At 45.0% G+C, this 14380-nt stretch overlaps 1 protein-coding gene across 1 annotated transcript in view; it reads left to right on the top strand.

The window, feature by feature from the left end:
- LOC126473149 (huntingtin) overlaps positions 1-14380 on the top strand; it is a 516516-nt gene that overhangs the window by 428253 nt on the left and 73883 nt on the right. The window contains exon 45 of the mRNA XM_050100007.1: positions 5852-6049. Coding sequence (XP_049955964.1) covers positions 5852-6049 — 198 coding nt within the window. The remainder of the gene's footprint in view (positions 1-5851; positions 6050-14380) is intronic.

Here is a 14380-nt window from a genome sequence, read left to right on the forward strand (position 1 = left end):
GGATTTTATCATTATTTATGAAGCAGTCATTGAGGGATTCACATTTGGCTCTGAGATCTGTAACAGGTCTACCATTTACCATTAGTTTAGAGGAGCATTTTGCATTTGAAATGAAGCTCTTGTTTGCAGTATGGTTTAGTGGTTTAACTTTATATAGATATTGTTGAAAGTGCTTACATATTGAAGAAATTCAAGTTTCAATTAACTTTTGCCTCCATATACAGTTCTTCCTGTTAATGCTAGACACTCTTACCCATTATCTATTTTTATGAGACTCAGCCTGTACTGTTACAAATACAAGAGCCACGTCACTGCCAGAGCTCTCTTCCAAGAGCACTGATGTAGCACGTGTGTACAGGCAACAGTCCAATGAATGTCATGTGAACAACTCATTGTGCTAACGCTGACCTCTCTTGGTGATTCCAAGAACTTTTCAAACCACCGTCGTAAATACCTCCACATTTTTGTGACTGACGCTCCTACATCTTTTTGTTGTGCGGGCTGAATTAAATTTATTGTGTGATACACATAGTAATGCATAATCTTATACTTTTAAATTTAGAGTAAATTTTTCTTTTAGACTGTAATTATAACTACTTACAATGTTATCAATACATGTTGAAGTAGTTGATGCAAATCTTGTACATTGGTAAAAATTTATTTAATTTATGGCTATGTATACCTTAAATGCAATGCAAAACTGTCACGAGTTCTTACATCTATGTCAAAGTCATCACATGTAAGTAGAAGGGTTGTCAAGCAGATACAATTTCAGAGTGTGCTTAAAGTTAATTTCTTTATCCATTAGAGTCCTTACATCACTAGATAGGTGGTCAGAGATGGTTTTGGTTGGATACCTGACGACTCCCCTCTGTGCCATACTATGGCTGAATGATAGCTAGTGGAAATCACTTCTTCTTCCAATATTATATTTACAAATGTTACTGTGATTGACTGTTAACAACAAATTTCATACAGAAGTAAATTTATTGTGAGGGAGTCGTCTGTATACGTAACTTTTTTAATAAGCTGTCTACAAGATGTTCTAGAGTGAACACACTATATTATCCATATTACACACCTCTGTGCTACAAATACGATATTCCTCAGTGACAAATTATTCCAGAATGTAATGTAATGAGACATTAGCAAGTGGAAATTTGAAAAGTAAGTCAACTTTTTGACATCTCCAAAATTAATTTTATCTGTAAGCAAAACTAGCAGAGGTTAGATATTTAAGAAAATGTGTAAAATGTAACTTCCAGTTGAGGTTCTTCATGGTACGTAACACCTTAGAATTTAGAGTATTCTGTTTAACTTGTTGATTTTTCTTGTTGCATAATTTCTAATGTACTGAATTGCATGTATTGCATTTTATATTAATTCAGAGACAGTCTATTTGTAGAGATTTAGCTATTAATCTTTACATGTTGTTGTAATGTTTCCTTACCTAACTTATAATATGGCTACCAAATAGTAGGGCAAGGTGTGGTAGGCACTGTACCGAGAACAATGCTCACATGTGGTCAAGAAACAAGTATAATTACCGACTACCCAACTGTGAAGAAACACATGAAATAGTCTCAAAATTATAAGTTCTGGACAAAGTCACTCACCGGCATGTTGTCAGTGGAAAAAGGTGCGACACAGTAGAAAATGCGGATGCTGAGCAAGGTGGGAGTCTCGCCTCGGAGTTTCACCAGCACAACGATATTCCGACATGAGGCACAGAATTAATAGTCCTTGGCAGAAAATGTTGGATGAAACACCATTTACAAACCCAGCTGCATAGCAGGGTTGCAGCCAGCGTGACATAGGTGTCTCTTGAAACCTCACGGTACTTGTTGCCACAATGTATATCTGTAGCAGCATGGGTGCTGAGCAGGAACTGATGTTGAAACCGTAAGGAGAAGATGCGGACTGGTTGAGGCTAGATCGGAGTAAGCATTACTATGGACCAAACTGTTTTTCTCTACCGATAGCCAGTGACCGTACAATTGAGGTATCTGGTCACCTGGCAGGTTCGACAGCTTGAGTTGGAGGTAACACATGAAGGGAGAAACTCACTGCCGTAGCAGATGGCTGTTGCGAGCTAGGGGTGAACACACCTGCTAAGACAGCTTGTGATGAAAGGTCACCACGCAGTTCCCCCTCTCTGCAAAGAGCAGAGTTTGGGTAGAGAGTGAGGTGGTGACAGTGGAGGATTGTATTGGTAGGGGCGTTACTCTGACCCACAGTGAGAATTTGGGTGGTGGCATCGATGCTGAGGTTGCTGGTCACACAATGGGAGCTGGCACTGGTCTTCAGGGCGCCAAATGTCAAATGTGCAGGATTGCCGGCAGTCAGTAGTGCTGGTCCACTGTGTGACAGCCAGCAGCAGTGCAGTACTGGCAGCCGACACAACCGATGAGTACACTGCCAGTGCATGGAGTGAGGGGGAGCAGGGCTGGGTCGCTCTGAGCCTGTGTCCAGTGCTGTGTGTGCAGGGGCGGGCAGGTACTGGACATTGTTGACAGCATGCAGCTGTGGAGGCTAGGGTGCAGCGTCATTGTGGTTGGGTGCAAGGAGAGGTCAAGAGCATGGTGGCTATGTTTGACAGCTGAAAGCACATGCATAGGACTCTGTGTGTGTGTGTGTGTGTGTGTGTGTGTGTGTGTGTGTGTGTGTGTGTGTGTGTGTGTGGGCGCGCGTGCGCGCGTGTGTGAATCACTGGTGGTTCTGGTGTGAGGAAGGTGGCAGCAGCTCTGGGGCACGGTGTTGGGAGCACTTGAAATAACGCTGTTGTCGAATTGGTGGGGAATGCAATATGGCGGCGGTGGCATAGCTGGCTGTTGACAGCATCAGAGGGGAATTCACTGCATCGGGCATACGCGGCACTGGGGCATGGGCACGGGCATCGGCATGGGCATCCTCCACATTGTGGGGGAGTGGGCTGGCGCCTGTGTTGTCAACGCCCAGTGAGTCGGGGGCGGTGCTAACATAGCATGGTGGGTTTGCCACGGTTCCTTCAGTTGTAGTGTGGTAGGCAAGCATCAAGGGAGCTTCAGTGGCTGGGATCCATGGATCGCTGTCGGCGGTGGTTGCACCAGTCACGGTACTGGTGGCAGTGTACATCTGCAGGGTGTTGATGAGGTTGGTGGTCAAGATGGGTGGTGTGGTATTGGCCAGTGTACAGGCAGGCTTGAACCTGCTGATCAAAACGCTGGTAGGGGTGCTGTGGAGATGTCTTGTAGTCCCACTACAGAAACTGGTGGGGGCAAGGTAGTGCAGGCAAAGCGGAGGCTGTTCAGCATAATGTGTTTACTTGATGCCAGGTTTCCATGAATGAATTCCCTGTGTTTGTTGTGGTGCTGGAATGGGATGGGTCACAGGTGAGCCATTTGCTACTACAAGGGGGCAACGAACTTGGAGATGATTTCATCTTCGGGCAGGTGGGCAGGCCGCAGGAAGTCACCTGGGATGGTGATTGGCTAGCTGCGAACAAAGTCGGCAGCAGACACATCAAGGTCAGCCTCGTATGTGACCAGTGGTAGGGCAATGGTCCATCTATTGTGGCAGGGGAGAGCAGCCTTCAGAGTGCAGTGGAGCAGTTCCACTGTGCTGTTGGCGGCTGGATGGTAGCTCGATGTCAGTTGGGGGTCAGTGCCACAGAGGTCTGTTAGCACACGAAAAAGTGTTGATGTAAACTGGTGTCAGTGGTCCACAGTGATATGGCGTGGAGAGCCAAAAAGTGCAATCCATGTGGAGAGAAATCCAGTGGCTACCGTGGTGGTGGTGGTGGTGACGTTGCACATTAGTGTTGCCTTAGGCCAGTGGGTGAACTTGTCCACTGTGGTAAGGAGGTAGTGGCAGCCATCAGAAGGAGACAGAGGGCTGATGAGGTGCCAGTGAATGTGGGTGAAGATTTGTGTGACGTCTGGAAAGGCAGCGATGGGGGTGTGCACGTGGCAGCCAACCTTGGCATGCTGACTGGCAAGGCAGGTGCGGACCCAGATCTTGCAGTCCCTGTGTATACCTGGAAATGAAATATGCTGCCTCACTAGATTGGCAGATCTGCGCACATGGGGTGCGTCATGTTATGCAACCAGTTGAATGCAGCCTTGTGGAAGGCAGCAGGTAGGAATGGGCATGGTGGGCTGGTGAATTGATACTGTTGTCTGAGCTGGGAGGTGGCGTACATTGAAGTCGGAGTCTGGTAATGTTGTCCAGGTGGAAGCAGGCGAGTTCTGTGTCATGCTCCTGGGCAGTGCTAACTCCCAAGCCTCCAGATATCAGACACTCAGATCAGTACGAAATGTTGTACGTAAATAGAGTATCAACTGAAACTCCGATTTAGTTTGTGCTATGTGCTGTCATCCAGCAGAACAGACATAAACATTAAAAGTAGCACCAGAGCTATTTAGCATAGGAAAAGAATTACAGTGAATAACTAATATGGAAAGCTTCTGCGGGGAAGTTGATAGAGCATTAGGCTGTCGTACCAAGGGTCCTGGGTTCGTACCCCAATGAAGACAGTTTTCTTTCTTTATTGTGCATGAAAGTATTATATGGGACTCTTAATACTTCTGCACATGTAATGCAATTGTTTCTTTATGCTACTGTTCCGGTTGTATATGTTTATTCTGCGAAACTACAAATGCTCTAGCCATTTCATCACGAGTAGTGTCTGTTCTGTCATACATGTCGGAGAGAACACGACACTTATTTATACAAATGTACTCCATAGGTTTGCTACTTCCAATTATCGAAGTAAAAGCAGAATGCCAAAAGAACATTGTTACAAGCTTCAAGAAGTCCTTTAACATGTCAGAAAATGTTCTCCCAAATAACAGTTTCATGTGTAAACACTTAGAACTGAGCTTTTGTACTGTTTGGTAACAGAGAACCAACTTTTGCTGATCCAGGTACTTCATCTTGGAACTCTTCCTTTAGGTCCGTATTTGCGCAGAAAAGCAACAATAGGGGAATTGTGAATCTGCCTCGATGGAAAACACTTTCTCCAGTAAGTAAATAACAAAAAGTGTTTTGCACCAAGACAGATTAACAATTCCCATATTGTTGTTTTTACTGATCATGGCATAGTGGCCAAGTGCTAAACATAAAGTGAAGAAGCACCTCAGTAGTAAGTAATTCCTGTGGGGAAACTAATCAGCAAAATGCATTTGCTGTGTGCAGAACATTGTAAAAAAGGTCATCTCACCAGACAATTGCAAGTGCATCCAGTCCACATCTCCACCACCCCATACTGATGCCATCCATTGAGGCAAATAATGTTGTCATTGCACATGATGATTTTTGTTATGAAGACTCAACTTTTGCTGCGAACCTCATGAGAAGTGTGTGCAAAATTCCAGTATGTGCCGCTTTCTGCTCTGTATTCAGTGATCTAGGTATTCAAACAGCTGACACTTCACAATATCACAGCCTCTTTGAATTATCATGTAAATACCTCAATAACTAATCGGAAGGTTCATAGATATTTGAGGTCTTATTAACTATCAGTTGCCCACAGAAATATGTTTGTCAAACTTAGATAGCAAATGATGATGATTTTTTTTGTCATAAACTCACTTGGTCATGAGAAACTCTGCTGAAACCTCTCCTGAATCTGGGAAGGTGAAAACAACAAAAGGTTTTCCAAATATCTCTCCTCATTTGACATAAGAGCCTCCACCTTCTTGTACATTCAACAAGTACTCTGCTGATCATGCTTATTTGTATTGACTCCATCCATGTATTAATACTTCATAGTGTTTGTATTTTGTCACAGTGTCATATATAGATTGAAATTTCATGAACTTTTGTGTTTTGTTGTTGCAATCACTTCTTTTTATATTTTTCATGGTAACAGTCTGGAACTGCATTAAGGCTGATCGGAGAAGCTGTAAGGTCATCGTTGTGCCTCTCAGATCTGTTCACTGAACGAGCTCAGTTCCAATGGCTGTTAGCAACGTTTCTTGAACTGGCACGTACACATCCTCTTGAGGATGATCTACTTCACCAGGCAGTTGTCATCGGTGTCTGCAAGGCTGCAGCTGTTATTGGAACAGTAAGTACATGTTTCTATTAGGTGTAATTTCAGTTAGAGGTGGATAAAGGCAGAAATTACAAATTTTTATTTCATTTCTTAATCAGTGTAAATACACAAAAAGCGGGTAAGGATACTCTCAGTGAAGAACGTCAGATCTGAAAAACACATTGAACAATGCGAGCCTTTTAAAGAACTTCACATTATTGAAAAAAGAAAAGTTAAAAGAGGTAAGTGATTGATTGTGCTAAGAGATAATAAGAAGACAGGTTCATCAAGACTATCATACAAAAATTTTCAGACGGGAAAACTCAAGGACAGCCAAGAATGAGAGTTTTAGATAGTGTGGTAAAGGGCTCAATTAAAAGAAAAAAGAAAGGTAAAAAGGTGATTGATTGTAGAGAACACTGTAAAAACAGACAGTTTTGGTAAAATATTGTCAAATCAGCTGAAAAATACTTATCTTGTAATTGATTTGTAATAATAATAAAATTGTTGTTTTAATTGTGGTTATGTACCGGTTCATCTTTAACAGTAATTTAACCTTTTGAACTTCACACATCATTTTAGACTCCCTGAAGAGATCTTAGTGAATGAAGTGGCTTTCTTTACAATGTTTTTAGTACTGGACTATGTAAGTCTTTGTAGTCAGCTGTATTTATGCAATTTGGCTTAATTCTGTTACCAAGTAAGGCTTTCTTATTGCTGCAGTGATGTCCTCTTCAATGTTTAAATGCATTACAAAACACATCGAGTACATTCTTACATTCTGTTGCTGATAGTTTTGTTTTAGTGAACTTAGGAGCAACTTTGTAATAGGCGCAGATGTTATACAGACACAATGGCCAAGGAATTCATTGCTTGTATCAGTTTTGTTACTCTGCCATGGATAAAATAGATGCTCTGCAACAGAACAAGTTGTACTCCGTGGCTGTCAACTGTAATGGGCGACCGTTTAAACAACAGTGACATTTTGGTTCCACCGTTTGAATATACGAGCCTTACAGAGATATCCTGTTTACCAGTGGTGTCAACAACAGAGAGCCACTGTTTCAACAGAGAGCCACTGTTTCTGCCTTTCCTCCCACACCACCAAGTCTTGCCATTTGTGACTGGCAGAAACTACAGGCAGTAGCACATCCTGATAGCTTTGGCAGAGCTCAACAGGCTTACACTCTGAAGTGTAAATGCCGCACAAGTTCAAACATTAGATAGTTTTCTTAACACATTGACGGTGTCAGCCATTCTGGGTGGATCGAAACTCTAGACAGAATTTAAAATGTTGTTCAGGGTGATTCTCGAGTATATTGGTATGAGACACCTGTGGTCTCCAGTGAAACAGAGTAATTACGTTTTGTTTGACTTCTTACCCAAATTTATCTCTGTGTTATACTGAAAACTTCTCGTATGTCCTGTGCATGTTGGTTGGAGACAAACTTCATCATTTCAACATCTACGTAATTACTCTGCTCTTCATAATTAAGTGCCCGGCAGAGGGTATATCAAACGACCATTAAGCTACTTCTCTACCGTTCTGCTCTCGAACAGTGTGCGGGAAAAACGAATGCTTAAGTCTGTCCATGTGAACTCAGATTTTTCTTATTTTATTATGATGATTATTTCTCCCTATGTAGATGGGTGCCAACAAAATATTTTCACACTCTTGTTAAAAGAAAAAGGGTCTTGCCGCAGCAAAAAATGCCTTTGTTTTAATGACTGCCATCCCAATTTGTGTATCATATCTATGGCACTCTCTCTTCTATTTCATGAGTGGATCACACACTGCACAGTAATACTTCAGAATAGGACAGACAGGCAAGGTGTAAGCAGTCTCTTTAAGAGACCCATTACATTTTCTAAGTGTTCTGCCGATGAATTTCAGTCTTTGGTTTGCTTTCCCCATAACATTATCTGTGTGATTGTTCCAACTTAAGTTACTCATGATTGTAAGCCACAAGTACTAGCTGAGTTCACTCATAATTGTAATCCCCAAGTACTTAGCTGAGTTCACAGCCTTTAGATTTGTGTGATTTATCATGTAACTGACATTTAGCTGAGCAGATGACTTCACAATTTTCATGATTTGGAGTCAGTTGTCACTTTTTGCACCATACAGATATCATGTCTAAATTGTTTTGCAATTCAATATAATGGAAGGAAACATTCCACGTGGGAAAAATTATATATAAAAACAAAGATGAGGTGACTTACCGAACAAAAGCGCTGGCAGGTCGATAGACACACAAACAAACACAAACATACACACAAAATTCAAGCTTTCGCAACAAACTGTTGCCTCATCAGGAAAGAGGGAAGGAAAGGGGAAGACGAAAGGAAGTGGGTTTTAAGGGAGAGGGTAAGGAGTCATTCCAATCCCGAGAGCGGAAAGACTTACCTTAGGGGGAAAAAAGGACAGGTATACACTCGCACACACGCACATATCCATCCACACATACAGACACAAGCAGACATATTTAAAGACAAAGAGTTTGGGCAGAGATGTCAGTCGAGGCAGAAGTGTAGAGGCAAAGAAGTTGTTGAAAGACAGGTGAGGTATGAGTGGCGGCAACTTGAAATTAGCGGAGATTGAGGCCTGGCGGATGACGAGAAGAGAGGATATACTGAAGGGCAAGTTCCCATCTCCGGAGTTCGGATAGGTTGGTGTTGGTGGGAAGTATCCAGATAACCCGGACGGTGTAACACTGTGCCAAGAAGTGCTGGCTGTGCACCAAGGCATGTTTAGCCACAGGGTGATCCTCATTACCAACAAACACTGTCTGCCTGTGTCCATTCATGCGAATGGACAATTTGTTGCTGGTCATTCCCACATAGAATGCATCACAGTGTAGGCAGGTCAGTTGGTAAATCACGTGGGTGCTTTCACACGTGGCTCTGCCTCTGATCGTGTACACCTTCCGGGTTACAGGACTGGAGTAGGTGGTGGTGGGAGGGTGCATGGGACAGGTTTTGCATCGGGGGTGGTTACAAGGATAGGAGCCAGAGGGTAGGGAAGGTGGTTTGGGGATTTCATAGGGATGAACTAACAGGTTACGAAGGTTAGGTGGACGGCGGAAAGACACTGTTGGCGGAGTGGGGAGGATTTCATGAAGGATGGATCTCATTTCAGGGCAGGATTTGAGGAAGTCGTATCCCTGCTGGAGAGCCACATTCAGAGTCTGGTCCAGTCCCGGAAAGTATCCTGTCACAAGTGGGGCACTTTTGTGGTTCTTCTGTGGGGGATTCTGGGTTTGAGGGGACAAGGAAGTGGCTCTGGTTATTTGCTTCTGTACCAGGTCGGGAGGGTAGTTGCGGGATGCGAAAGCTGTTTTCAGGTTGTTGGTGTAATGATTCAGGGATTCCGGACTGGAGCAGATTCGTTTGCCACGAAGACCTAAGCTGTAGGGAAGGGACCGTTTGATGTGGAATGGGTGGCAGCTGTCATAATGGAGGTACTGTTTCTTGTTGGTGGGTTTGATGTGGACGGACGTGTGAAGTTGGCCATTGGACAGGTGGAGGTCAACGTCAAGGAAAGTGGCATGGGATTTGGAGTAGGACCAGGTGAAACTGATGGAACCAAAGGAGTTGAGGTTGGAGAGGAAATTCTGGAGTTCTTCTTCACTGTGAGTCCAGATCATGAAGATGTCATCAATAAATCTGTACCAAACTTTGGGTTGGCAGACTTGGGTAACCAAGAAGGCTTCCTCTAAGCGACCCATGAATAGGTTGGCGTATGAGGGGGCCAGCCTGGTGCCCATGGCTGTTCCCTTTAATTGTTGGTATGTCTGGCCCTCAAAAGTGAAGAAGTTGTGGGTTAGGATGAAGCCGGCTAAGGTGATGAGGAAAGAGGTTTTAGGTAGGGTGGCAGGTGATCGGCGTGAAAGGAAATGCTCCATCGCAGCGAGGCCCTGGACGTGCGGAATATTTGTGTATAAGGACGTGGCATCAATGGTTACAAGGATGGTTTCCGGGGGTAACAGATTGGGTAAGGATTCCAGGCATTCAAGGAAGTGGTTGGTGTCCTTGATGAAGGATGGGAGACTGCATGTAATGGGTTGAAGGTGTTGATCTACGTAGGCAGAGATATGTTCTGTGGGGGCTTGGTAACCAGCTACAATGGGGCGGCCGGGATGATTGGGTTTGTGGATTTTAGGAAGAAGGTAGAAGGTAGGGGTGCGGGGTGTCGGTAGGGTCAGGAGGTTGATGGAGTCAGGTGAAAGGTTTTGCAGGGGGCCTAAGGTTCTGAGGATTCCTTGAAGCTCCGCCTGGACATCGGGAATGGGGTTACCTTGGCAAACTTTGTATGTGGTGTTGTCTGAAAGCTGACACAGTCCCTCAGCCACATACTCCCGACGATCAAGTACCACGGTCGTGGAACCCTTGTCCGCCGGAAGAATGACGATGGATCGGTCAGCCTTCAGATCACGGATAGCCTGGGCTTCAGCAGTGGTGATGTTGGGTGTAGGATTAAGGTTTTTTTTAAGAAGGATTGAGATGCAAGGCTGGAAGTCAGAAATTCCTGGAAGGTTTGGAGAGGGTGATTTTGAGGAAGAGGAGGTGGGTCCCGCTGTGACGGAGGACGAAACTGTTCCAGGCAGGGTTCAATTTGGATGGTGTCTTGAGGAGTCGGATCATTAGGAGTAGGATTAGGATCATTTTTCTTCGTGGCAAAGTGATACTTCCAGCAGAGAGTACGAGTGTAGGACAGTAAATCTTTGACGAGGGCTGTTTGGTTGAATCTGGGAGTGGGGCTGAAGGTGAGGCCTTTGGATAGGACAGAGGTTTCGGATTGGGAGAGAGGTTTGGAGGAAAGGTTAACTACTGAATTAGGGTGTTGTGGTTCCAGATTGTGTTGATCGGAATTTTGAGGTTTTGGAGGGAGTGGATAGGAGTTGACGGGTGTGTTCATTGGCTGAGTTGATGTGTAGGTGAAGGATTATTTATCCTTAATAAAAGTCCTTAATCTTTCCTCTCCCACATCCACACCGGCTGTTCAGAGCATCCTCCTACAGGCCAACCACAAGTTAGAACAGCATGCCACCCTCCACCTCAATAAACTATCCAATCTCCTGGTTTCCCACCTCCGGAAAGGCAACTCACTCACCCTTCACAACCTTTCCAGCAAACCTCAACCTCCTCTCATTGCACACAAACCCAGTCTCTCCCATCTACTCAATCTCCCACTTCCAGCTCCACTCCCTCCAAAACCTCAAAATTCCGATCAACACAATCTGGAACCACAACACCCTAATTCAGTAGTTAACCTTTCCTCCAAACCTCTCTCCCAATCCGAAACCTCTGTCCTATCCAAAGGCCTCACCTTCAGCCCCACTCCCAGATTCAACCAAACAGCCCTCGTCAAAGATTTACTGTCCTACACTCGTACTCTCTGCTGGAAGTATCACTTTGCCACGAAGAAAAATGATCCTAATCCTACTCCTAATGATCCGACTCCTCAAGACACCATCCAAATTTAACCCTGCCTGGAACAGTTCCGTCCTCCGTCACAGCGGGACCCACCTCCTCTTCCTCAAAATCACCCTCTCCAAACCTTCCAGGAATTTCTGACTTCCAGCCTTGCATCTCAATCCTTCTTAAAAAACCTTAATCCTACACCCAACATCACCACTGCTGAAGCCCAGGCTATCCGTGATCTGAAGGCTGACCGATCCATCGTCATTCTTCCGGCGGACAAGGGTTCCACGACCGTGGTACTTGATCGTCGGGAGTATGTGGCTGAGGGACTGTGTCAGCTTTCAGACAACACCACATACAAAGTTTGCCAAGGTAACCCCATTCCCGATGTCCAGGCGGAGCTTCAAGGAATCCTCAGAACCTTAGGCCCCCTGCAAAACCTTTCACCTGACTCCATCAACTTCCTGACCCTACCGACACCCCGCACCCCTACCTTCTACCTTCTTCCTAAAATCCACAAACCCAATCATCCCGGCCGCCCCATTGTAGCTGGTTACCAAGCCCCCACAGAACGTATCTCTGCCTACGTAGATCAACACCTTCAACCCATTACATGCAGTCTCCCATCCTTCATCAAGGACACCAACCACTTCCTTGAATGCCTGGAATCCTTACCCAATCTGTTACCCCCGGAAACCATCCTTGTAACCATTGATGCCACGTCCTTATACACAAATATTCCGCACGTCCAGGGCCTCGCTGCGATGGAGCATTTCCTTTCACGCCGATCACCTGCCACCCTACCTAAAACCTCTTTCCTCATCACCTTAGCCAGCCAGCTTTATCCTGACCCACAACTTCTTCACTTTTGAAGGCCAGACATACCAACAATTAAAGGGAACAGCCATGGGCACCAGGATGGCCCCCTCGTACGCCAACCTATTCATGGGTCGCTTAGAGGAAGCCTTCTTGGTTACCCAAGTCTGCCAACCCAAAGTTTGGTACAGATTTATTGATGACATCTTCATGATCTGGACTCACAATGAAGAAGAACTCCAGAATTTCCTCTCCAACCTCAACTCCTTTGGTTCCATCAGTTTCACCTGGTCCTACTCCAAATCCCATGCCACTTTCCTTGACGTTGACCTCCACCTGTCCAATGGCCAACTTCACACGTCCGTCCACATCAAACCCACCAACAAGAAACAGTACCTCCATTATGACAGCTGCCACCCATTCCACATCAAACGGTCCCTTCCCTACAGCCTAGGTCTTCGTGGCAAACGAATCTGCTCCAGTCCGGAATCCCTGAATCATTACACCAACAACCTGAAAACAGCTTTCGCATCCTGCAACTACCCTCCCGACCTGGTACAGAAGCAAATAACCAGAGCCACTTCCTTGTCCCCTCAAACCCAGAATCCCCCACAGAAGAACCACAAAAGTGCCCCACTTGTGACAGGATACTTTCCGGGACTGGACCAGACTCTGAATGTGGCTCTCCAGCAGGGATACGACTTCCTCAAATCCTGCCCTGAAATGAGATCCATCCTTCATGAAATCCTCCCCACTCCGCCAACAGTGTCTTTCCGCCGTCCACCTAACCTTCGTAACCTGTTAGTTCATCCCTATGAAATCCCCAAACCACCTTCCCTACCCTCTGGCTCCTATCCTTGTAACCGCCCCCGATGCAAAACCTGTCCCATGCACCCTCCCACCACCACCTACTCCAGTCCTGTAACCCGGAAGGTGTACACGATCAGAGGCAGAGCCACGTGTGAAAGCACCCACGTGATTTACCAACTGACCTGCCTACACTGTGATGCATTCTATGTGGGAATGACCAGCAACAAACTGTCCATTCGCATGAATGGACACAGGCAGACAGTGTTTGTTGGTAATGAGGATCACCCTGTGGCTAAACATGCCTTGGTGCACAGCCAGCACATCTTGGCACAGTGTTACACCGTCCAGGTTATCTGAATACTTCCCACCTACACCAACCTATCCGAACTCCGGAGATGGGAACTAGCCCTTCAGTATATCCTCTCTTCTCGTCATCCGCCAGGCCTCAATCTCCGCTAATTTCAAGTTGCCGCCACTCATACCTCACCTGTCTTTCAACAACTTCTTTGCCTCTACACTTCTGCCTCGACTGACATCTCTGCCCAAACTCTTTGTCTTTAAATATGTCTGCTTGTGTCTGTATGTGTGGATGGATATGTGCGTGTGTGTGAGTGTATACCTGTCCTTTTTTCCCCCTAAGGTAAGTCTTTCCGCTCCCGGGATTGGAATGACTCCTTACCCTCTCCCTTAAAACCCACTTCCTTTCGTCTTCCCCTTTCCTTCCCTCTTTCCTGATGAGGCAACAGTTTGTTGCGAAAGCTTGAATTTTGTGTGTATGTTTGTGTTTGTTTGTGTGTCTATCGACCTGCCAGCGCTTTTGTTCGGTAAGTCACCTCATCTTTGTTTTTATATATAATTGTTTTGCAATTCATTTTGATAATGTGATGACTTTATGTGATGGTAAATGACAGCACCATCTGCAAACAATCTAAGAGGGCTGCAGTGTTATTTGTACATTAACAGTTGTACCAAGTAGTATGGATAGGTTTACTGATCAAGAGTTGGCCTATGTGTTCGTCATGTATGGGTTCATTGAATGCAATGGAAGAGTGACACAATGATGCTATGCGGAGGAGAGCAGAGTGACAGCTGTGTGGCAGTGCTTTTGCACCTTTGGTTTGTCACCTATGAGAAACCAGATGCTTTCCTAAACTAATAGCATATTTCAACTTTTCCACAGTTGTGAAGGATTTTTCACAAAAACAAGGGTAACAGGGGTAATAAAGCAATATATCACAACTGTATCAAAACACTATAATAAGCTCCCAGAGATTGTGTGTTCCTTATACCAAAATATTCAGAAAATATTCCCGA

The sequence above is a fragment of the Schistocerca serialis genome, chromosome 4, assembly GCF_023864345.2.
Source record: "Schistocerca serialis cubense isolate TAMUIC-IGC-003099 chromosome 4, iqSchSeri2.2, whole genome shotgun sequence".
In the NCBI taxonomy this organism is placed as follows: domain Eukaryota; kingdom Metazoa; phylum Arthropoda; class Insecta; order Orthoptera; family Acrididae; genus Schistocerca; species Schistocerca serialis.